The 25,190-nt window shown below is 39.8% G+C and overlaps 1 protein-coding gene and 1 non-coding gene across 2 annotated transcripts; both read left to right on the forward strand.

The window, feature by feature from the left end:
• LOC141325980 (uncharacterized) lies at nt 1–23,325 on the forward strand. The gene is made up of 3 exons (XM_073834697.1): nt 1–153; nt 17,852–18,598; nt 23,321–23,325. The coding sequence occupies exons 1-3, from the start codon at nt 48–50 to the stop codon at nt 23,323–23,325; spliced, it is 858 nt and encodes a 285-aa protein (XP_073690798.1). The 5' UTR covers nt 1–47.
• Nucleotides 20,808–20,879, forward strand: trnaw-cca (transfer RNA tryptophan (anticodon CCA)). The gene has a single exon. It is a non-coding gene; the product is annotated as a tRNA-Trp (tRNA).
• Nucleotides 23,326–25,190: the final 1,865 nt, after the last annotated feature.

A 25,190-nucleotide genomic window follows, 5' to 3' on the forward strand; every position in this document is an offset into this window, starting at 1 on the left:
AAGTGTTCAAACACACAGAAAAACTCCTGGAGAATCAACAGAGATCCATGTCACACACTGTTATAAAGATGCCGTTTATTAAAGAGGAGAATGAAGACATGAAGATTGAAGAAACATTTAGAGTCAAACATGAAGATACTGAGGAACAAACAGGTTGGTTTTTATTCTCTAAGATGAATTCACTACAGAAATAGATATGAATTATCAGGGCTCTCAAGTTTTGGAAAAAGTTTGGAGTGAGATTTTATCTGTTAGGGGAGGAGCCACTCAAATATTTGCAGCAGCGGCCCCTCGGCCCCACACAATTCTCTCCAGTTTTTGGTAAAAGTTCAACTATCTATTGTTCATAATTAACCAGCACAAAATAAAACATATAACAACTGGTAGATCTGATAAGTCAAATTCATAAAAATAAAATGTTTTAAATATTTCAAAAATATGCATATGTATCAAAAGTAAAAAAAAGAATTTGGCCCCAAACGAGCAAACTAAACAGCAGTGCTCAATGCACATACTGTAAACATACAGGAGGATTGCAGAACTTGCTCATAGCATGTATGTCAATCTGTGTGTGTGTTTGTGAAAGAGAGAGGGTACATATTTCAGCTTACTAATGTCATTTTGTATTTCAAGTGTTTATTGCACACTTTGATGCCTTGATGACAGCGGTAGGGGCTTGAACTTAGCTAGAGTAATTAGTTACGTGTAACTGAATTATGTAATTTAATTAAAAATGACATTTAACTAATCTGTTACAGTTACTGAGAAATAACAAATATAGTTAAATTACAGTTACTTTTAAAAATGTTTACAATTACAAAGTGGGTTACATGTAAATATTTTGATTGATTTATTTCCCAAATCGCATTGACTGCTTTAAAATAGAGACACCAATGTTTCAGGAGTTAAACAGAGGTGCTAAAGATTTTGTGGTGGCTGTGCTTTAAAATTAAATTATTAAAATCTTAATTCAAGTGATGAAGGATTTTGTAAAATTGACAGTAATTACTGTAAGGTAAACCTGTCTGCTTAAAAAGTTTTTAAAAGTATTATCAGTTGAAAACATTCCTTAGAAATTTAGTAATCAAATGTAATGTTACATTACCTCTAAAGCAATTGAAATAGTTACATTACTTTTAAATTACATTTTAAATAGGGAAATTTAATCTTTAGCCTATTACAGCCCATTTCCAAAATAACCTTCCCAACAATGTTGATACATTTGTGTTTTGAAATATATAAAACAATTTATTTTATTTGGATGAATTTGTCTGTCTTTTTTTAGCAGATTTACCAATTATCATGTCTTTTCCTTAATTTCAGGCCCACAATTAGTTAAAGCTGTTGAAGAACTAATAATTTTGCACAAATTTGGCTATAATCCCCAACATCAGTTCTCACTATCTTTGATCACAGGCAAGTGATTTTGTCTAGGAATCGTAAAATGGAAAAAAAATAAAAATAAAAATAAATATGAAAAACCCTGCTGCATTTATTTAGTTTCTAGTAAATACAAATGGCAACGTCCGCTCCGAGACCGCAACGTGACCACCTCCTCAACTGTAATGGTGCGTTCACACCGGACGCGAAAGAAGCGGCAAGCGCGAGTGATTTACATGTTAACGGTGCGTTCACACTGTCACGTAGCGAGCGGGGCGAAGCGAGCGTTTTCAATTCATTCATATGGAAGTTGCGCGTAAACGATCGCGTGGTGCATTTTGGGATTGGAAGCGGCGCGGAGAAAGCATTGAGAGCAGCTGAGAGCGTCAAAAGGTTGGGCATTCCTCAACTTTATGCAAATCTCGAGCACAAAACGCCGGGCGACAACCAATCGCTGTGAGAAGTAGGCAAGGGAAGATTATGACGCGTGTTTTCGAAACTGGTGGATTACTGAGCTGAAATCACATATTATTGACAAAGTCACGCAAAAATGCACTTTGCATGCTTTCATTACATGCCAGTGTTAAGTTTGCGAACCGCCATTAAAAGAAGACAATGGAACGTAAATGGGGTGTGAACATTGTTTTTCAGAGGCGTGCTTTGCCCTAAATTTGACACACCCCAAAGCAGTGGTGTTGTAGCGTTGCCAGCGGCACTGAGCGCAAATTTGACGCTGTATTGTGAATGCACCGATAAATGCTTCCACTGCGAGAGAAAGCGGCAGCCCCGCAACGATTCCACCGCTGGCCTTGTCCTGTGTGTGCGCGTCTACGTAGCCTAGTGACGAACGTGATTGTAGCGGGATCACGTAATATACCAGAAAACAGCAAATTCTAATTTTTTGGCTGGTAGGTGCCATTTAACTCTCAAGACAGCTATGAGCTTGGCAGAGTACTTCTCTCTGCAAAGCCTGCACCTCGTACATTAACACCATATAGCGGGACAAGTTATCCCTTACTTTTCAGCGTGAGAAATAAAAGGTGTGGCGTGAGAGCGTGTGAACTGGTTGAAATGCGTGTGTCTCACGGTGAATGCGTGAGACTTGAGAGCCCTGAATTATGAATAATGTCACACAAGTGTAGAAATGTTAAGACATTTGACAGAAGTGTTGAGATCACATGGCAAATACTAATGTTGGCTTCAATATTCTGCTTTCACACTGAACATGTGTTATGACATCATGCATTTAAGTTGTAACAATAATAAGAAATAAGCCTAAAAAAACCTATATATTTTTCTGCAATATTAAACCCAATATCTGTTTCTAATATTAAAACCATTGATTTCTGGTACTTAGACACTTTAAGAAAACTATTTATGTTAAAGTTATTTGCACAAACCTTGAAATGTAAGTAATCAGATTTGGCTACTGCATGCTGACTACATTTGGTCATTTAAAGTATTTGTAAGCAAATAAAACAGACAGCTGTAGCTAAAGCTACATCTAAATGAATCCGGATAGAAATGAAAACAGCGTTTTTTGTTTTAAAATGATCCACATCCACACTAGCGTTTTCAGGTGTTTTCCAAAAGTTTCTCGTCCACACTTGAATGTAAGAAAGTGTTAAATTTGCCTCACTGTGCATGCCTGAAACCTCAGAAAAGCTCAGAGACTATACAAACGGACCAGATGACACTTTTCATGCAATTTCCTCTAGTAAGATCATTTCATTTGCCAAAAAAAAAAAAAAAAAATATATATATATATATATAGTTGTTTTAGACAATGTAGGACATATAGAAAAACAGCACAAAATAGGAGAAAGAGAGCTGTAAACATAAAGCAAGTTGAATTAAAGACAATAAAACAGAAAATAATTCAAATATTAATATAATTAAGTAAATAAATAGATGACCACTGTTCAGGAGCATCAGAGTGGAGCAGTAGGGCATATTTATAAAGAAGGTGCTGTACTTTAACATGAGAACAGTATAAACCAGTGGTTCTCAAACTGATGGAGGGGTACGTGAACAAAATGCTGAGCTTTGGCATCAGTTTAATTCTATCCCGACTTTAAGTAAAATAAAGCAAGTACTTTTCACAAGAAAAATGCCACTTTTAGTTTAAAAACAGGAACATTGGAGTGAACAATTTAATGACATTAGTTTTCCTTGATAAAAATGCCGTCTCAGTGTGGACAGAAGGCCAAAACAGAGAGAGAACGAAAGAAAAAAAAAGCGTTTTCAAATGAAAATGTATAAGTGTGGACCAGACCTAAAAGATCAAATGGGGAATGACTTTATGGCATCAGTTTAATTCTCATCGGTCTGAACTACTATTAATATTGTATTCTAAAAATAAAATAAATAAACTTTTCTTAAAGCTAAAATCGTAATTTTATGCGTTTATTCCCAAATATACTTTCATAGTTTTTTTTATCATACTTATTTTTATATAAAAACAACTTTAACTTAAATTACATCCATCAATTTAATGTGAATAATACCACAGATTTGCTTATTTATGTTACAGCTGATAACACAAGATGCAGTTTTTAAATGAAGGGAAAACAAAATCCAATCCCACATGTCCCTGTGTGAAAAAGTGTTAAAACATAACTGTGTTTTATCACACCTGAGTTCATTTTCTCTAGCCACACCCAGGCCTGATTACTGCCACACCTGTTCGCAATCAAGAAATCATAAATAGGACCTGCCTGAATGAAGTAGACCAAAAGGTCCTCAAAAGATACACATTTTGAGATCCAAAGAAATTTAGTAAGTTTAGGGGGCAAACACTTTTTCAAACAGGGCCATGTGGGTTTGGATTTCCCTTCATAATAAAAAACCTCATTCAGATACTGTATGTTGTGTTTACTTGTGTTATCTTTGATTAATATTGTAATTTGTTTGATGATCTGAAACATTAAAGTGTGACACATGCAAATAAATAAATAAAATCAGGAAGGGGGCCAACACTTTTCCACACCACTGTGTGTGTTTATTGTTTTAAAGGCGCCATAGAATGGAATATTGTGTTTACCTTGGCATCGTTGAATAATAACAGTTCGGTACATGGACATGACATACCATCAGTCTCAAACACCAACATTTCCTCCTTCTTATACAATACAATACAATACAGTTTTTATTTATAGAGCACAATTTAAAAACAACCGAGGTTGACCAAAGTGCTTTACAACACTATTAATAAATACACAGTAAGACAGACACAAATTATAAAACATAATATCACACAAGGTGTAAACACAGGCGAGGTTCCTAAGGCCAAAAACACAGAACAATAGTTCAAGGGATGTTGAACGCCAAGGAAAATAGATAGGTTTTAAGAGTGGACTTAAAAACAGACAAGGTTGGGGCAGTTCTGATGTGAAACGGGAGATCGTTCCATAACTTTGGACCAACAACAGAAAAGGCACGGTCACCTCTGGTTTTTAGTCTTGTCCTAGGCGCTTGCAACAAATTAAAATTAGAGGATCTGAGTGATCTTGATGGAATGTAAGGCTGTAACAAATCAGTTAAGTACTGTGGGGCCAGACTATGTAAAGATTTAAAAACAAACATTAGGATTTTGTAATTTTCTCGTATTTGCGCTTTCCTGTGAGAAGCCGGGCTGCTGCATTTTGGACTAACTGCCAACGAGAGACACGAGACTGAGAGACACCGACATATAAAGAGTTGCAGTAGTCAAGCCGAGATGTTACAAATGCGTGCATAGCTATTTCAAGCTTCTTTAGAGATAGAAATGGCTTTACTTTTGAAAGAAGACGAATATGGTAAAAACAAGACTTAAGCACTGTACTTATCTGCTTATCAAATTTGAGGTTACTGTCAAACAAAACACCCAGATTTCTGACACATGAGGTACTGTACGGTGATAGAGATGTACTTTTGAAATCATGTACACATTGATCAGTAGGACCAAACACTATGAATTCAGTTTTACTCTCGTTGAGGCTCAAAAAGTTTGTTGCCAGCCAAAGTTTTAGCTCCTCCATACAATCCAGAATAGGCTTAAAGGCATTCTTATTTCCACGCTTTAAAGGAATATAAATCTGAGTGTCATCTGCATACAGATGGAAAGAGACCCCATATTTACTAAAGATAGACCCTAATGGAAGCAGATAAAGAGAGAACAACGCTGGACCCAGAATCGATCCCTGAGGTACACCAGATCTTAACTGTATCTCAGAAGAGGAATGGTGCCCAATATTGACCACAAACCTCCTATCAGAAAGATATGACCTAAACCATTGTAATACTATGCCCCGTAAACCAACGCACGTTTCAAGACGCGAAATTATAACGTTATGATTGACCAGATCAAAGGCAGAGCTGAGGTCTAACAAAACCAAAGCCGTAAACTGGCCAGAGTCCGTAGTCAACATGACATCATTTAAAACTCGTAAGAGGGCTGAGTCCGTGCTATGGCAAGATTTAAAACCAGACTGAAACTTTTCATAAATAGAATTATAAGATAAATGTGACTGAAGTTGGTTTAAAGCAACTTTCTCAAGGATTTTAGATAAAAAAAGGCAAATTTGAAATGGGACGGAAGTTAGACAGCAGTGTGGAATCGAGATTTGTTTTTTTAAGATTAGGTCTCACTGTAGCAAGTTTGAAATCATGGGGAACAGTCCCAGTTTGGAGACACTTGTTAATAAAAGACAGCAGATCGGGGCCAACAGTGTCAATAATCTGCCTGAGAAAGCGTGGTGGAATAACATCCTGGGGACACATTGTGGATTTCAAACTAGACATAGTCCTAATCAAGGTGTTCAGGTTCACAGACTCAAATTCAGACCAAATAGAACCAGAGTATGGAGCGTCAACCAATTTGTATGATGACATTGACAATGTAGCTGTTATTTCAGAAATCTTATCATTAAAATAAACAGCAAAATTCTCACATAGAGTGACAGATACCTCAGGAAAAAGATTAACTTTTGGATGAAGTGCAGTCTCGATAGTAGAAAATAAAATATTTGGCTTATAGCTGTTTTGTGTTATTAACTCTGAGAAATATTTACACTTTGCTGCTTTAGCAGCTCGCTGAAAGGCGGAAAGAGAGTCCCGTAGGATTTCATATGAAACTTGTAATTTGTCTTTTTTCCACTTTCGTTCTGCCTTTCTACAAGCCTGTACAAGCCAAGGGAACGAATAGTATCATTATGCCAAAGTACTGAATTTTGCTTACGTTTTCTCACCCTTAGTGGTGCGATAGAATTTAAGATATTTGAACAGTTATTATTAAAAATACTAAGATGTTCATTGGCATCCCAGCAACAGGTGAGAGAGTTCATAACCTGGGTAGCACTTAATAGTTCATATTTCGAGGAGAATTCTTCACTTGAGCGATCCGTAAAAATACGAGTCCAGCGTAGCAGTGATGATTGATTTGGATGATTTCCGTCGAACATCATAGAAAACCGTATAGGCAGATGGTCAGATATACCAGCGTCCATGATCTTTATATCCAACAGTGACAGACCACGAGATGTATGTCCCTGAACATGAGTAGGTCCAGTCACCCATTGCACAAAATCAAAGGAATCAAGTAAACTAAAAAAATCCTTTGAAAGTGGTTTAGAGCCACAACACACATGGATGTTAAAATCTCCCAGTATTAAAATCCTGTCATAACTAATGACAATTTCACTCAGAAATTGAGCAAATTCATTAAGAAAATCCTTATTAACATTGGGTGGTCGATAGATGACGGCAAAAACAACAGGGTTCACTAGAGAAAGTTGAAACAGCAGAACTTCTAAACAGTTATGAGGCCCAGTTGATAGTCGGCTGCAGAGATACGAGTTTTTGAACACTGTAGCCAAGCCCCCACCACGGCCAGATAACCGAGGTGAATTTAAAAAGCTACAGCCCGGGGGCAGGAGTTCGGTGAAAGGACTTAAATCACCAGGTTTAATCCAAGTTTCGGTGATACATAAAGCATCCAGAGCATGTAGAGTAAAAAAGTAATTTAAAATAAAAGTCTTAGTTACCAGAGAGCGTGCGTTGATTAAATCACATGAAACGGCAACTCTCCCTGGGGTTGTGTGGATCTACGAATCGGTCGAAGGTTAGACTCATTTACTCCACCACGACGAACACGCGGAGGAAAACAGCGCAGAGAAACAAGGCTGGGGACAACTGGTCGTAGCCAATGATACGATGCATCCAGCGAACGCCAATGAAGACGTAACCCGCGGATCATCCCAGTCCCGACAGATCTCAGACGAGCTGCAACTCCACCTCGCTTTCCGCGTTTCCTCCGTCGCTTCCTTTTCCAGGGTAAGTGTAGTGCCTGGAGCCATCAGACATGAAATAACTAGTTATATTCCTTAAATGACTTCTCCCCCATGATTAACACCTATGTGCTATGAGCCAGACCTTTGGTCACTATCTAGCTCATCCCCCCACCATCAAGATAAGACTCCTACAGGAATTCAGGGAAAGATAGACTTTCCTTATTCAGACATGCAGTCCCACATACAGTTATATAGAAATGTACATGTATCAATGTGTTACCTTTTCTTATATTGTTGTTTCTGTTATGTATGTCGGCCTCAAACATTAATCCGCAATAGGTGAATCATTGTGCATGCTAAGACTCACGTTTAGAATCACTCAGTCAACCGAGAAGATTCATAGATCATGTTTGGTGTCTATGAGCAGCATTTATTATTCCCTAAATGTTAATGTTTGTGGCATCTTAATAACTCCTTGCTTTATATGTATTATTGAACTTTTGAAAGTTTTGTGGCCAAACAACCAATCAGCTTCCACATGCGAAACCCCATTGTGAGAGACAAAGACTTTCAATCTTCCCTCCAAAACTCAGATCAACCGGATTGGTCAAGGTCCAACTGTGGGCGTGAACGACCTACAGGTTTATAAACCTTGCCTCATCTCTCTCTTGCTCTTGCCTTCGGGACACAAAGACACGTCACCCGCACCTCCCCCCAGATCCATGGGGGGGGGGGGGGGTCTCACCTAGCGGAGGAGATGATGAGGCCTGCAATACTGGAAAGGACTTTCTGAACTGAACACAAACGGAACAATGCACAACAACAACAAGCTTGCAAGTATCCGTCCTTTCTACAAACGTAGATAGCTGCGTTTAAGGCGTTTTATAAAAGAAACGATTTCAGGATGTTCAGAACCGTTTCATTCCTGTCCCTTTGCAAACTCACTTTCTCTCTCTCTCTCTCTCTTACTCTCTCTCTCTCTCTCTCTCTCTCTCTCTCTTACTCTCTCTCTCTCGCGCGTTCTCTGTCTATTTGTGTTTTATGTACGTTTGTCTATGTGCGATCGTTTGTAAGTAGAATAGTTTAATAAACAACCATATATTCACATATAATGATTCTCTGTGCTGAATGCTTACATTACAAAGTCACTTAAACTGTTTCGATCTCATATTGCTACCTTAAGCCCTATTCTGTTCAATTGTTTTAACTCCGTTCTGGTTAGTAGAAATGCGTTGCCGTGACGACGGGCCAACGTCAGAGGGTATCGCTGAATAATTTGCTGGACAAAGAAACCAGTCGATATCGTTATTACTGTTACTGATCAGAAACTGGAAATTGCGTATATTTAATGACGATTATTATACACGATTTCCTGTGAGTTAAACTACTTTCCCTGACTGAAATGTATGTTTTAAATAACTCATTTCATCCTATTCATTGGTCGTAAGACCTGGTGGAGTTTGCAGTGTATATGTGATGAGAGGAACAGTCTCATGCATATACACACATATATTGATCATCTTAAATTCTTTGAGCTAACCAAAATTCTCTACATTAATTGGCGTTAGAATGCGGGCAGTTTTAAACTATGTGATGTGAGCAGCTCAGGAATAATTTGTGTGTCTGCATGCTTGTGTATTCAAACTCGGCTCGCGACTCGCGTCTCTTTTGTTTGTGTGTGTGTGTGTGTTAGAACGGTGTGGCCAAGCCCACCTTTAACACCTTCACAGATGTTTGAGCCTCTCGCACAGAGAAACTAAACCACTGTTGAAGATGCAACTTAACTGCAGTTTATATATTGACCCTATAAAACGAAGAAATCTTTTATAGAGCGTCCTAAAGCCACCCTAAATTGAGCGAAGAAAACCTCAATTTTTGCGTGAAGAAGCTGATTGAGCGATGTTCCTCTTTCACCTTACAATGGCCATATCTTTATATTTTGAGTGTAGATAGATTAGCCATTGATGTGCACTCCAATGCTAATCAGCTATCTTGCTCCTTTGGGTTAAAACCTCAGTTTAGCTAACTGATTAGGTTGACCCCGTTTGCTCGTCGAATAGATTTAATATAGTAAACAACTTCGCGTTATTACTGTACAAATCTTGATCGAGTGTTATTTATTTGTTTTGTGCAAAGCACACACAAGTCTTGTGTCAGCAGGCTGACTCAAGATCAAGGTGCACGCATCGTAACTAAGCAACCTTTTAATAGTGTAAGCATCCTATTAAGTTAAAGTTTGCAAAACATGTACCTGTGTTCAGTAAAACGGACACAAGAAATATACACCCGCGATAACGCATCGCCATGGTAACTGCGCTTAGATGCGCGTTCAAATCCACACAAGGTGGAATCTGAAATCCCGCATAAAAGGTATTTCCTTCTATTAAAAGATAGAAGTCTGTCTAAAACCTCTTCCAATACCTATGCCTGATTTCATATTATTTTTATTTTTTTTATTTTTATTTATTTATATTTTTTCTTTGAGCAACAACGCTTATAGATAGTCCCAGTCAGTCTCTCCCTTCTCTTTTCCTTGTGATGTTACATTATTAATTATTGTTAGTTAAACCATAATGATAATTAACATAATGTATGTTTTTTCTCTTGTGTGTGTGATTTAATTTTAATTATTACACCGCCTTAGATTCAACTCTCCCTTTAGCAATTATAATCGTATTTGCTCATTTTAAATTTTTGATTAAACAGTCTTGATTTAAATTTAAACTTTGACCAAATCGATCAAGTTGCACTCTCACTACCCCGGGTAATTCGGCCCATCCCAGGGGGGCCTTTCTCTCTTTTGCTCTCTCAGCTCTGCCATTTCCCAGGTGTGACGACTCCATAGCGCCCCCACCCGGTGGGCCCCGTCACTGACCTCAGGGCTGGCAGTCAGCTCACTTTCTCTCTTTTGCTTTAACCCTTTATACCTCTCTTTCTGATGGATTTTGTTTTTATTTTTCTCCCTATTAGAGACTGAACCTGTCTGAACATCAGTGAAATCTTGTGGTAACTACACCGATGAACTGAATAGCTCCAAAGTGAATCGCTCATCATTAAGTTTACTCATAGTTTCCTGTGTTTACCCACACAAACTATCTGACCCCTTCTTTACAGCTAGGATAATAAGCGTTTAGTTTGCGTCACCATCTGATGACATCAGTTAAGTACGCAACACATAGCAACATTTTAGCTCATTTGTTCTGTACGGACTTGCATTGGCTCGTTGTGCTTTGTCTCTCCCTCTCTATTTGTGTCAACATGTCACCGTCCAGTCTCGCCATCCAGTCCAGACAAGGCAAAGAGGCCATCCCGCCCTGGGTCTAGTGACTACAGCCCCTGAGCGGAGAACAGCCGGACGACTGCGCACACAGGCGAATGGATCACGATCCAGTCAAGAGCTACGGCTGCAGAGAACCAATCAACTCATCTACAGCCCGGACCATCAGTGACCACGCCCTCAACAAGATCGTCTGACTAAAGCCGCAGCGGAGAAAGCTTCACCCACGACGGAACCAGGACAGCGCGCAGAACCGCCTAGACCATCTGGATGCTCAGAGATAGCGGATGAAGAGGACAAGGACCTACACGAGGAGAGAGGAGAAAAGCTTCAAGACACGCCTGCAACACCCCCACAGACAATGGCCCCAGGCAGACAGCAACACTCATGCCACGGCCAAAGCCTTTTAAGGCCTCCTGCAAGCAGCCTACGCCGAAGTTCAAGTAACGACTCCGCAAAGAAACACAAAGTGAGCTGAACCCAGCACACCTAAAAGAACTCAAATGCTTGCAGATAACAATATGAACAAACAGGAGAGCTCAACACAAAATCTCTCCCGGGCCTAACAGCCCACCGTTCACACCTCACACGCCAGCAAGCTGGCCGAGAATCTGACAGCTGTCACCAAAACGCTGTCTTCCTGAACACTGCAGTAGGCTACAACACACGCCTGTCTGCAAAACATTGACTCTTAAGCAAGAACATTTGCCCAGTGTGACCACGAGACAGATCTGCTTAGCTCCACCTCCAGCTAACAGGACCCCAGCCATTTGTACCAGCAGTCAAAACTGTCAAAACTGAATACAGCAGCTAAGAACACGACTGCTACGACCAGCATCTGAGCCTACGTGAGACAACGCGACAGGCACCAAGGGAAGATGGCATCAACGCCAGAAAATCTTTCCCCTCAGATATCCACATCACACTGTGAGTCACCACCCAAATGCTACAGCCTTCTTCCGTACAGCGATTGCTCGATTCAGCGGACTCTACAGACCGCCGGAAAACAGCCAAGCACCAGAAGGCAATAAAGATTAGCAAAGTGATTGTCCAGCTGCCCCATGCCAAGGGGGGACGTCTGACTGACCAAGGTGAACAAACATACAGTGGTGTATGGGAGCTGAACACGCAGCGACATCACTGTGTGGGAGTGATCTGAGATCAGTGCAGGCCAACACTGAGGACACCTGTGCTCTGAACTTAACCTGGAATAGACAATGCAAAACCTGCTACTTCCTGTTTCTCACAGCCCTACGATACTCCCTCAACTGCGAGAAAGCCTTGCTAGATAAGATTACTCCCAGATGTTTACACTCTGGCGAACGAACTACCTGCATCCACCAAAAGGGGTCACTGTTCGGCTCAAAACACAGTGTGGCTAAAACCCTAACGTTGCACACACACTCAATGGAATACGTGAAGCAGTGCCCACTCTAGAAGCCACACCCCCTTTCTGAAAAGTAATCTTTTGCAGTGTACATACCATTCAGGTATTTCAAAGACTTTAAACAATTCCGTCATGAAGAGCCTAAAGGAAAATGGCCACTCAGTAATGGTGCCAAGCTGCTCTCCACATATGACGATGATGCAGAACTAATGTCATGTACAAGGCTCTCAGCAGAGCCCAGCACCCAGATGACAACAGCTGCGCTGCACAAGCCATCCAGCGACGTGCCAAGCACACCAGAAGACAAAGGGAATCACAGAGACCTGCCACCACTGTGTGATGTTTATAACTGTCAATGCCTGCAGACCAAGGATCCCACGCACACAAACCCATGTGCTCATAGACCAAAGAGCGAGGCAAGACACGCCCAGAGCAGGTACCTAGTGGAAAACGACAAGCCTGTCCCCCACTGCAACACCTTAAGCCGGGCCACCTGACATCACAGCACGAGTGACGGCAATCGGATCAACCCTTGTGTCACAAGTCGCAAGAACTCCCTCTGAAAATTACTAACCTGCATAGACTCAAAGTAGGCTAAGCTCAGTTTCAAACAACACCACTCAGTTTGAAACAGACGAGCATCAACAACTGTTCCAGACAAGCAGTGCCATCACAATAAGAACATTTACATGCTATTCGTGGAAAAACAGTGAAAGGCCCAGAAAAAACTGAGGGATTTTGTGGCTGCCTAAGGTTTTCAACAACAAAAAACCCACCCACCCAACCCAAGCATCGCTTCTAAGCCACAAGCAAACCCCTCACGCTGCTACGCCGACTGCATCACACCCATGCACACTGGCTCCACCTACAAAATAGCTCTGCTAAAGCAGCCTCTGCCAATGCTGACACTCAACCTTGCACTGTCCGACCACACTAAGGCACTAAGCCGAAAACAACTCAGTGATGTCACACACATGCGGCATCTAGATGACACATCCTCACATTTGTTCCTGATAACCAAACACCGCCACAGCTCCCAGCTTTCCAGGAACAAAGGGGGGTCATTGCTGATGTATGCCCAAGATGCACCGTGCAGAATACACCAGAGTACCAAAGCCACTACCAACGCAAAGTGGCGCACTGCCAAGCATGCAGTGACAGAGGACATCAGAATATGCTAAGTTTGATGCCAGCTCGAAACCAGCGGATTTCAAACGACACAGCCTCTCTACGATGCAAAGCAGTCAGTCGACGAGAAACATCTGTGAACGCTTACCACCAGATGGCACCAGAAACGACACCCGTGTCAACTAAGAGACCACCCGTGTAACCACCTACACTGCTCACCAGTACTTCAGTGAAACATGCCCGAGTGCGACACCTGCATCCAAAGAGCGCAGGTAGCCAAAAGCATGCCGCAGCCAGCGAGATTCACAATAGGAACTGTGAACCAGCGTGTCTCGGACATCCAGCCCTGCCACTCACCAGGACCAACTGGAGACTCAGCAGAGTACAGAGAACGGCATCCTTCAGCCTAAAGCAGCCAACGGCCTGCAATGGCAGAGAAAGGAACAGCAGGACTGCGACAAATGGACAACTCACATCCAGCCTGGACAACCAGGAGCTGAGCAGCATCGTCTTCTCCTTGGCCCACACCCCCAAGGGCCTCAGACAGGAGGTAAATGAACTGAACCTGCAAGTCTCCGAGTACCAAAGTTAACCGACACCCACAAGGACAGCTGGACACGCCTGCTTTTCCAGAACAGAGTTTCTGATGCTAACAAAGAGCTCCTTGAATGAAACTCCACTGAGAAGTACTGAAAGATCAACTTCTGACTCCCTGCCCAACGCAACACCGCATTAGACTTCCTAAAAGGAAAAAGCATCCCATGAGACCAGCCGACACCTCAGGAGCAGCCAGACAATGTTGAATGGAGCAACGGGCCCACAGGCCCAACAGCAAAACCCCTACCAACACCACTCAGACCCGCTCAAGTCAGTGTCGACACCCCCAACATCAGACGCCTGATGACATTTGAGCAAAACAGCGGGATAACAGACACCTGCTGGAACTACCTGCCCTCTCACAAGTGAGAGTCCAACCAGCGATTCCAGACTGCAGGGACCACAGATACTAGATAACAACCACCTGACACAGACCAACCTGGGTCAGGATGACAAGTGACAGTGCCTCGACACCTGTTGCACAAAGCTCGAGGACCCATACCTTGCCACTGTCTACATTATCACACCTGATAACGTCGACCACGGCACCACAGCCACTCCTTGAAGCACCAACCTCCAGAGAGCCACCTCTCTCTTCCAGCCATGAGTGCCGGGTGCATGCCTGATTGTTCCGCACCTTTGACGTCGCTCGCTGTTGTCTGTTGGACGGACAACAACGTTCGAAAGAGGGGATATGTAGTGCCTGGAGCCATCAGACATGAAATAACTAGTTATATTCCTTAAATGACTTCTCCCCCATGATTAACACCTATGTGCTATGAGCCAGACCTTTGGTCACTATCTAGCTCATCCCCCCACCATCAAGATAAGACTCCTACAGGAATTCAGGGAAAGATAGACTTTCCTTATTCAGACATGCAGTCCCACATACAGTTATATAGAAATGTACATGTATCAATGTGTTACCTTTTCTTATATTGTTGTTTCTGTTATGTATGTCGGCCTCAAACATTAATCCGCAATAGGTGAATCATTGTGCATGCTAAGACTCACGTTTAGAATCACTCAGTCAACCGAGAAGATTCATAGATCATGTTTGGTGTCTATGAGCAGCATTTATTATTCCCTAAATGTTAATGTTTGTGGCATCTTAATAACTCCTTGCTTTATATGTATTATTGAACTTTTGAAAGTTTTGTGGCCAAACAACCAATCAGCTTCCACATGCGAAACCCCATTGTGAGAGACAAAGACTTTCAATCTTCCCTCCAAAACTCAGATCAACCGGATTGGTCAAGGTCCAACTGTGGGCGTGAACGACCTACAGGTTTATAAACCTTGCCTCATCTCTCTCTTGCTCTTGCCTTCGGGACACAAAGACACGTCACCCGCACCTCCCCCCAGATCCATGGGGGGGGGGGGGGTCTCACCTAGCGGAGGAGATGATGAGGCCTGCAATACTGGAAAGGACTTTCTGAACTGAACACAAACGGAACAATGCACAACAACAACAAGCTTGCAAGTATCCGTCCTTTCTACAAACGTAGATAGCTGCGTTTAAGGCGTTTTATAAAAGAAACGATTTCAGGATGTTCAGAACCGTTTCATTCCTGTCCCTTTGCAAACTCACTTTCTCTCTCTCTCTCTCTCTTACTCTCTCTCTCTCTCTCTCTCTCTCTCTCTCTTACTCTCTCTCTCTCGCGCGTTCTCTGTCTATTTGTGTTTTATGTACGTTTGTCTATGTGCGATCGTTTGTAAGTAGAATAGTTTAATAAACAACCATATATTCACATATAATGATTCTCTGTGCTGAATGCTTACATTACAAAGTCACTTAAACTGTTTCGATCTCATATTGCTACCTTAAGCCCTATTCTGTTCAATTGTTTTAACTCCGTTCTGGTTAGTAGAAATGCGTTGCCGTGACGACGGGCCAACGTCAGAGGGTATCGCTGAATAATTTGCTGGACAAAGAAACCAGTCGATATCGTTATTACTGTTACTGATCAGAAACTGGAAATTGCGTATATTTAATGACGATTATTATACACGATTTCCTGTGAGTTAAACTACTTTCCCTGACTGAAATGTATGTTTTAAATAACTCATTTCATCCTATTCATTGGTCGTAAGACCTGGTGGAGTTTGCAGTGTATATGTGATGAGAGGAACAGTCTCATGCATATACACACATATATTGATCATCTTAAATTCTTTGAGCTAACCAAAATTCTCTACAGTAAGTCAGTAAGATGGCGACACTGGCAAGCAGGGAAAATGCAGGAATGAGTGGGCCACGGAGAGGGACAAGGCGCACAAGCGTCAATCCTAGGTGACGCTCAAGTGTCGGTCCTAGCTGTTTCAAAAGCCATTTGAATGTTCAGAAGTGTTTGGCGGTCATACACCAACGCCGTTTCACAGGTAGTAGTTAAAACAGACGTTAATAAAAACATAAGCACTAAAAACAACAGAGACAGAGAGAGCGAAAGACGGCGTTCCAGATACAACGGCGCCATATTGACACCAGATTCTTAAATGTAGTGTTTGCAAAAGACCACCGAAAAATAGGTCAATTCCAACATAACACCGACTGTCAGGGGCGCCACAGCCAATTTTGGGCCCTATGACAAAATATGAGTTTGGGCCCCCCCTACCACACCAAAGCAGATCTGTGGGGGCCTCTAAAGTGCGTGGGCCCTTAGAATTTTCCTAACTCCCCCCCCCCCCCCTAGTGGCGCCCCTGCCGACTGTTACGCTATATTCACGATCATTGATAGTTACGCCCCAAATATTTGCATCACCCAATCATCAGTAACATCAGTAAACCAGTAAAATAAGGCGAGCCACTGAAGGGACACAGTTAGCTTAAAGCTAGCGGTAGCCTGTTACATTGCAGTACAGATGTACATACTGTTACATTGCAGTTAGATTTCTCTTACCACATAAACGGAGAGAGATGACTACGCTGATGTTAACGAATGATTAACAAATCTTGAGCATCACTAAAGCATCTACTTGTGTGGCAAGTCTTTGTGTCGCTGCAGTATAACGTTACACAGAGCACATGCGATCATGCACTATAGTGAGAGTAAAATGTCGGAGATTCAAAACGGCAGATTCAACAAACCGCATATTAAAAGCAGCTAGAGCTCCGTAATTAAATAAATATTTCCTCCATGTGCAAGCTATTGAGATGAGCAGCTCTATGAAACAGCCAATCAGAACAGAGCTGATCATTAATATTCATGAACCTTCCAAATAAGGCAATAACAAACCATTTCATTCTTCATTTTTGTGCTTTCCTATGCTATATACCTTCTATGTAGATGTCAGAGAACAATTTAAAATATTGTTTCAATGCATTCTATGGCACCTTTAAATTTAGTATGCTTGTACAGCACTTTAGTAAACACTTGTTGTTTTTAAAAGTGATTTAAATTAGATAAATAAACTTTGACACTGACCTTTTTCATCTGACGGTTGAGTGGGGAGTTTATCCCCTTTTCTTTTTTTTTTTTTTTGCCTCGTCTCTTTCTAAATTTGTTTCTAAATTTTATTCCTTAGGAGACAAAAATGGTACAGAAACATTGAGATCAGTCTATATATAGATTATAGATATATATAGATCCTAAACTCTGTCATTAGATTTTCCAGGTTTTTTTTTTTCTTTTTTTTAATTAATTGTATAACGGCCAGCCTAAACTCAGTAGGGTACCGGCTGAGCAGGATCAGGTTTGGAGACCCTGGTATAGGATCTAGCATACATGCATTACATATCTACATGCGTTGATATTAATTGTTTTGTGTCATTAAACTGGGGTTAACTTTTATTTCTTTGTTTTTCCACCTTAGACCTAACAGCACTGAAAGAGGAGAGAGAAGAACTGAATGAAACTGAAGAGAAAGATCAGTTTGAGAATCTTCATGATTTCGTATCTGGAGAAAAATCTTTTTGTTCATTAGAGTCTGAAAAAACTTCTAAACAAAAAAGAGCTCAAATTACAGGAACTAGGAGTTGTTTTGCTTGCGTTCAGTGTGGAAACAGTTTCACTCAAAAAGGAAGAATTCACACTGGAGAAAAGCCTTACACATGCAAACAGTGTGGAAAGAGTTTCACGCTAAAAGGACACCTTAACATGCACATGAGAATTCACACTGAAGAAAAGCCATACACATGCAAACAGTGTGGAAAAAGTTTTGCTCTAAGTCGAAACCTTAAAATGCACCAGAAAATACACACCATGGAGAACCCTTTTACCTGCCAACAGTGTGGAAAGAGTTTCACTCAAAAAGGAGACCTTAACAGACACATGAGAATTCACACTGGAGAGAGGCCTTACACCTGCAAACAGTGTGGAAAGAGTTTCACTCTAAAAGGACACCTTAACAGACACATGAGAGTTCACACTGGAGAGAAGCCATACACATGCAAACAGTGTGGAAAGAGTTTTTCTGAAAGTGGAAACCTTAAAATCCACCAGAAAATTCATACCATGGAGAACCCTTTTACCTGCCAACAGTGTGGAAAGAGTTTTAATCGAAAAGGAAGCCTTAACAGACACATGAGAGTCCACACTGGAGAGAAGCTGGGGAACAATAGTCTGTTAAGGGGGGGGAAGAAAAGGAAGGAGGGGGAAGAAGGGGGGAAAAGAGAAAAAGAAAGGAAAGAGAGAGACAAAAGGAAAAAATGAGGAGAAATGAAATGAAAGGGAATTTTATCTCTTTGTCCTTTAAAGCAATGTTTTTGGAGTGTATATTTACAATAAATTATCTGAAAAAAAAAAATGTTTTCTCTATTTTCCTGTACATTTATATGGGAGTAAGGATGATCACAAGCTTCCCAGTTCATATTACAGTGTTGCCATACATTGAAGTGTTTACTGAATGTTTTATTTATCAGTAATTATCACATAAATGATGTCCAAATGAATGAAATTATATCTGAAATTACAAAAATAATATTTTATTAGATTTATATTACTGATTGTTGATATTTTAAGTTTTTGCACTTTAAATATATTTCTGCTGTAGTTATGTTTTAAAAAAATAGTAAATTTATTTATTAAATAATCCCCAAATTTATCAACATTTTTTAAAAGGGCCTATAACCGTTTAATGATACTGTAACAAAGACATACAAAAGGAGTTATTTAATCATGACCAAACTTTTATTTTTCAATCAGTCATAGCCAATTATTCATTATTCTTTTTTTCTTATAGTTATGTTGCATGTGCAGAAAATGAATAATACCTCTTAATAATACTTTCTATTGTCCATGACTCCTGTGCATTTTTTGCAAGTGCAAAAGAACAGAAAACAGAGCTATACATATAAATAAAACCGTCCAATGTCCATGGCTCTTGTGCATTAATTGCAAGTGAAAAGAACAGAAAGCACAGACCAATACACATAAATAAAATTTTAAAATGACAATGGCTCTTGTTTGCCTTTGTGAGTGCAAAACAACAGAAAGCACAGACCAATACAAATGAATAAAACTTTAAAATATTAATTACTACTGTGCATTCTTTGCAAGTGCAAAAGAACAGAAAACAAAACTATACTTTTAAATAAAACTGTCTTAATGTCCATGGCACTAGTGCATTCAAGTGCAAAAGAACAGAAAGGAGAAAACAATACACATAAATAAAACTTTATCCCCTTTTTTTTGGACTCTTATGGATGGCACAGAGCTTGAAATGGTCTCTATCAGGCGACAACAATCTGGCCACTGAGCAAGTGGGGCAGTGGTGGTGAATGTATGCCTCTCCACCCCTGGAGTGAACCTGTGTCCAGCCTGCTCTGGTGTCTGGCAGCAAACATCACTCTCTTCTTATCGTAATCCAGCAGGTTCTGCCAACTATATTGCTCACCTAAGCAGAGAGAGCATATAATACATGGCAAATGAGAAAACAAAACAAGTGGTAGTGTTAACATATGACAGGTCAAGAAGAGAAACTGACCTGATGCTTGGTGAGAGCCAGAGATGGCTGATTCCTGAGCTCCACAAGATATTCCGCAAGGCTGTCCACTTTGTCCAGCACACCAGCAATATCCGAAGCCTAGGAGAAAAATACAAACAAAAATAAAATTAAATGAACAACATTATGAATACAGTGAAGTGGGACAAAATAAAAAATAAATATATATATATATTTTTCTAGATGTTTTTTTGTCAACTTCAGACAAAAAGCTACAGGTCAGCACGAATTATTATTTTTTCCTTCGAGAGCTATCAAAAGCACGGTGACAAAAAGTGGCTTAAGCAGGAAACACCAGATAGGTTTGTGGTGTCTTGGGGTACAACGGTAGCATGGCTGAATGCAGATCAGACGGTTGCATGTTCCAATCACATCAGTTGATCTCTTCTTGACATCCATAGTATAAAGTCTACAGCCCTTTACCGTGACTGATTTGCAAATTGAATCAAAGCAATTAAGCAAGGAACGCCGACTTGTTCTCTCGACCTCGTGGCCGTGACAGAGTGCGCCTGACCCCGGATCGGGAGGTTGCGTGTTCCAATTATGTTGAGGTCAAGCGAACTGTTCTTGACTTTGTGAGTGTAAAGACTAGCTGATTTGAATAGTTTATCAAAGTGCTTAAGCATGAAACACTAAATAATTTTTCCGCTATCTTGTAGTGCAACGGTAGAGTGTCTGGCCCCAAATCACCTTGAGGTCAGACGATCTGTTTTTGATCTCCTGAGTATAAAGTCCAACATCAAGAGTGTTCCTTGAGCACTGTATATTTACTGATTTGCATTCTGTGTCAAGGCGGTTAAGCAAAATACATCACCTCTGGGTTCAGGACCTCGTGGCGCAACGGTAGCGCGTCTGACTCCAGATCAGAAGGTTGCGTGTTCAAATCACGTCGGGGTCACGTGATTTCTTGTTGATTTCTAATGTGAAAAGAGGTCCTGTCATTGTGTGCTGCAGTGGTTTCCAATCCCACCGTTCTGTATGTCTCCCTTATTAAACACACCTGATTCAGATCATTAGCTCGTTAGGAGAGAGCTCCATGAACTCATCTGGTTGTGTCTGAAAAAGGAGACAGACAAAATATGCAGGGCCGCGTTTTCCAGAGTCATCGTAACCCTAAGTTGATTGTAACTCTATTGGTTTCAATGCGTCTACGTTGTATTAAGGATTGCAATGCTTTTGGGAAACACAGCCCAGAGCAGGGGGTCACCAGGATCAGGATTGAAAACCACCGGTGTACTGCGATAGATTTGTATCTTGACCTGTTATTTTTATTAGCATATAATCAAAGGAAAATTCGGGAGTATATATGGCAAGCCGTTTTAGCTTAAAATATTCTAAGTGTTACTCGTCGTAATTGCATTTTTACTAGTAATAATTAAATTAGAGAGCTCTATAATTACATTTTTACTAGTAACAATTATAATTAGAGAGCTCTCTGATTTAGTTAGAGAGCTCTGCAATTGTATTTTTACTAGTAAATTCTGAATTATAGAGCTCTCTAATATAGTTCTTACTAGTAAAAATGCAATTACAGAGGTCTCTAATTCAATTCTTACTAGTAAGAAATCCAGTTACAGAGCTCTACAATTGTATTCCTACTAGTAAAAATGCATATTCATTAGATGCTAAACATAATCGCGATTACACCCATTTCTCTTTTTAAATCCCGCCTGCGGTGATGCACTTAAAAAAAAAAAAGCCCCTTAATTAATAGCGTTTTCATTGTGTTAGAATGACCATAAAACTGATATAATAGCTTGGATATGTTTTGTTTTTAAAAAATATTTATTCATTAGATTCATTTACATAATAATTGTCATGAAAGACTTAAAAGTAAAGCACACAAATGTTCACTCTAAAAAAGTTAATGTCGGTCAAAATGTCTGGTATGATCAAGTTTACGAGACAAAATTTCATATAATTTTGGTGTTTATTATGCACTGTAACATGCATGCAAATTTTTGAGCTACATATATAGGCTAGTTGACACTAGTTGATAAAATGTGTTGTTGTTGTTATTATTATTATTATTATTATTATTATTTTGGTCAAACATTGGGAAATAAATTTGCGATATTATGTTTAATCGATAAGCAATTACCCACATAGCAATTGACATCTGGCCCAGCTCTGGGCCAAGCAAAGCAGTTACACTCGGCCCAAATGCCACAAAGAATTACGGCCCTTGTGCGGCCCAAATCTGCAATACAGCCATGAGCCACACATGAGCCATAACTGGCCCAAATCTCAGCCAAATGGTAACTTATAACCAGCCCTGAACAGGGCCAGAACGTGTTTTAATAGTGCTACCCAATCTCAGCCTTCAGTCAACCAGATAGAGACCACCCTGATATCAAGCAACCATTGAATCAATGTCAGAAATGGTTGATTTGTCAATGTTAATGACATTGAATTAATATCACCCGCTATTAATGCTAAAAAGAATGTTAAAATTTCAACAAATCACCATTATTGTGATCAGTAATAGCTTTAGTTGGGCTCTTGACTCTTACTTTTTGTTAAGTTAACTGTCTTTTGGATCTACAATAGTGTTTCAGTATAAACACTGAGGCCAAAAAAAAAGTTTTAAAAAATGCAGTTGGAGCAGATTACTATTTGTGATGGTGTCAATTAAGTTAAAGAAACTAAAGCTGATAAATAGTACTGAATAAAATTGATGGTCTTTCATTACTGATGTAAGTGTTCTTTATCACAAATGCAAAAATTCTGTGGTAATGTTAAGTAAGATTTAGACATCAACACTTGTCATGCAAACCACATCAATGGTGACAATCATCAAGCTAATTCAGATAAACAGATCAACTGCAATGCATGCTGGGAATCATGAATGAGTTTTGTACTATGTTAATACCCAGCATGCATTTCTGCATAAAAATTTGTTTTGCCGAATGTCACCATTGTTGAGTTGCATACGCTGATTCTTGATGTGTTTTTTCCCGGTTAATTTATAGAAGTACGATATCTGGACCCCTGCTAAAATTTGTCTCAAAAAAAAAAAACAACGACATATAAATTCAAACACACTTGTGAACAAATATTTAAGCAAGCTCACCAAGATTGCAATTACTATCATCTGCTCCCAGCAGATTTTAGCTTTCATTGTCTTAACCAATGTATTTTACCACATTGTTACAAAAGACAATGAAAATCTAACATTAGAGTCAAGAGTCTAACTACAGCAAATACTGATCACAACAATGGTGGTTTGATAAATTTTCAACATAAATAGCGGATACAAAAGATTCATAAATCAACCATTTTGGACATTGATTCAATGGTTAACTGCTATCACTGTGGTCTCTATGTGGTTGACTAAAGGCTGAGATTGGGTAGCACTATTAAAACATGTTCTGGCCCAGTTTAGAGCTGGTTATAAGTTACTATTTGGCTGAGATTTGGGCCAGTTATGGCTCACGTGTGCCTCATGTCTGTAGTCCAGATTTGGGCCGCACACGGGCCGTAATTCTTTGCGGCATTCGGGCCGAGTGTAACTGCTTGCTTGGCCCAGAGCTGGGCCAGACGTCAATTGCTATGTGGGTAGGAGATATATTTTGCTGAGTATGCTATTGTCCTGGAATCATGGCTGGTTTTGTCCTGTTTAAAACCGCCAGTAGGTGGGAGCCCAACCCTGTCATAAATGAAAGATTAATTTAAAACACAGATTCATAAAATGTCGCCTGTTTTTTTTTTTTTTTTTTTTTTTACTGGATACATTTTTGAGCCCTCGATTTTACCGGAAATACTATGTGTAGACTGTGTGCTGAGTTTTTAACTAAACCGTCCAGTCCAGTAGAAGGCGGAATATCGTCTTTTACGTTGAATACCCATTTACGAAATGGAAGCACTAGCCGTAGTCAATGCAGTGAGAAGAAAAGTTTTATCAATCAAACGCAATTTTCATCGTGGAAACTGTAATTCTTATCATTTGAGTGTGATTGACTCATTGCTTAACAATGTCCAAAGAATTGGTCAAGATAACCCAGAGAAAATCAGTGAACTCCTTGAAAGCCTAAGGATACTACAGACAGCCATGACTTCGAGGCATCAGCAAGCGCCTTCCACCACTGCTCCGCTCATACGAACAGGTTTATTATTGATATACTATATAGTGCACAACTTGTTTTAAAGAATATGCATAGATTTCTAAAGTAATACTTTACTGTAGAACCTAGAAGATAAATTAATTTATGTATAATGGAGAGTAATACATCCAGTGGTCGAAATGGCTACAATTCACATGGGAAACTTTTGCTTTTGATGTGGATGGTGGGGGGTGGGGACAAAGAAGTTCATCAAAGTTGTTCTAAGACAACACGGGGTATTGTTTTGGTTTTAGGACAACTTTGATCCACTTCAAATGTTTATATATGTATGTGTGTGTCTGTGTGTGTGTGTGTATATATATATAAAATAACTACGTAATGATAACTTGTGTTCCTAATTTAAAATGTAGGAGCATGTCAAAAATATAAAAGCACATTCTGAGCAATGACAAAAACTATTATGAGGCAATATTTGATTCCTTTAAGTGATCTTTAGGGACACCTTTGTAAAGACATTTTTTTAACATGTTAGCATTTAAAACACAAGACCTGCCATCCTTCAGAGCACTCTCCAAAACTGTGCCTCCTCTCTAAAACACCCAAATACAGCGTCCGAGAGCTTACCATACTACAAAAAATGCAGATAGTAAAAACACCAGCAAATCCATCAGTGACAACATGTTACAAATCACGGAAACGCTTTCCATCACTTCTTTAGTTATGTCTTGAATACAGCATTAGCTCATGGTTTGAGTAAAGATAAGTCAGTCTTACACCTTCCAAAAGTCGTATTCAAATAAAATATATTCTAGATAAGCTTTACCGAATGATTGTTGTTAAAATGGGAAGAGACTTTTAATTAGCATAAAATGTGTTTCTGGATTAATTCACATATTGATATAAAAATCAAGATGTAAATAAACAGTTTTAGAACATTTAGCCTTATTTCTGAATATGTAGATCTAAACACAAAACATGTTACATATACAGGTCCTTTTCAAAAAATTAGCATATTGTGATAAAGTTCATTATTTTCTGTAATGTACTGATAAACATTAGACTTTCATATATTTTAGATTCAATACCCACAACTGAAGTAGTTCAAGCCTTTTATTGTTTTAATATTGATGATTTTGGGCATACAG

The sequence above is a fragment of the Garra rufa genome, chromosome 2 (genome assembly GCF_049309525.1).
Source record: "Garra rufa chromosome 2, GarRuf1.0, whole genome shotgun sequence".
Taxonomy (NCBI): domain Eukaryota; kingdom Metazoa; phylum Chordata; class Actinopteri; order Cypriniformes; family Cyprinidae; genus Garra; species Garra rufa.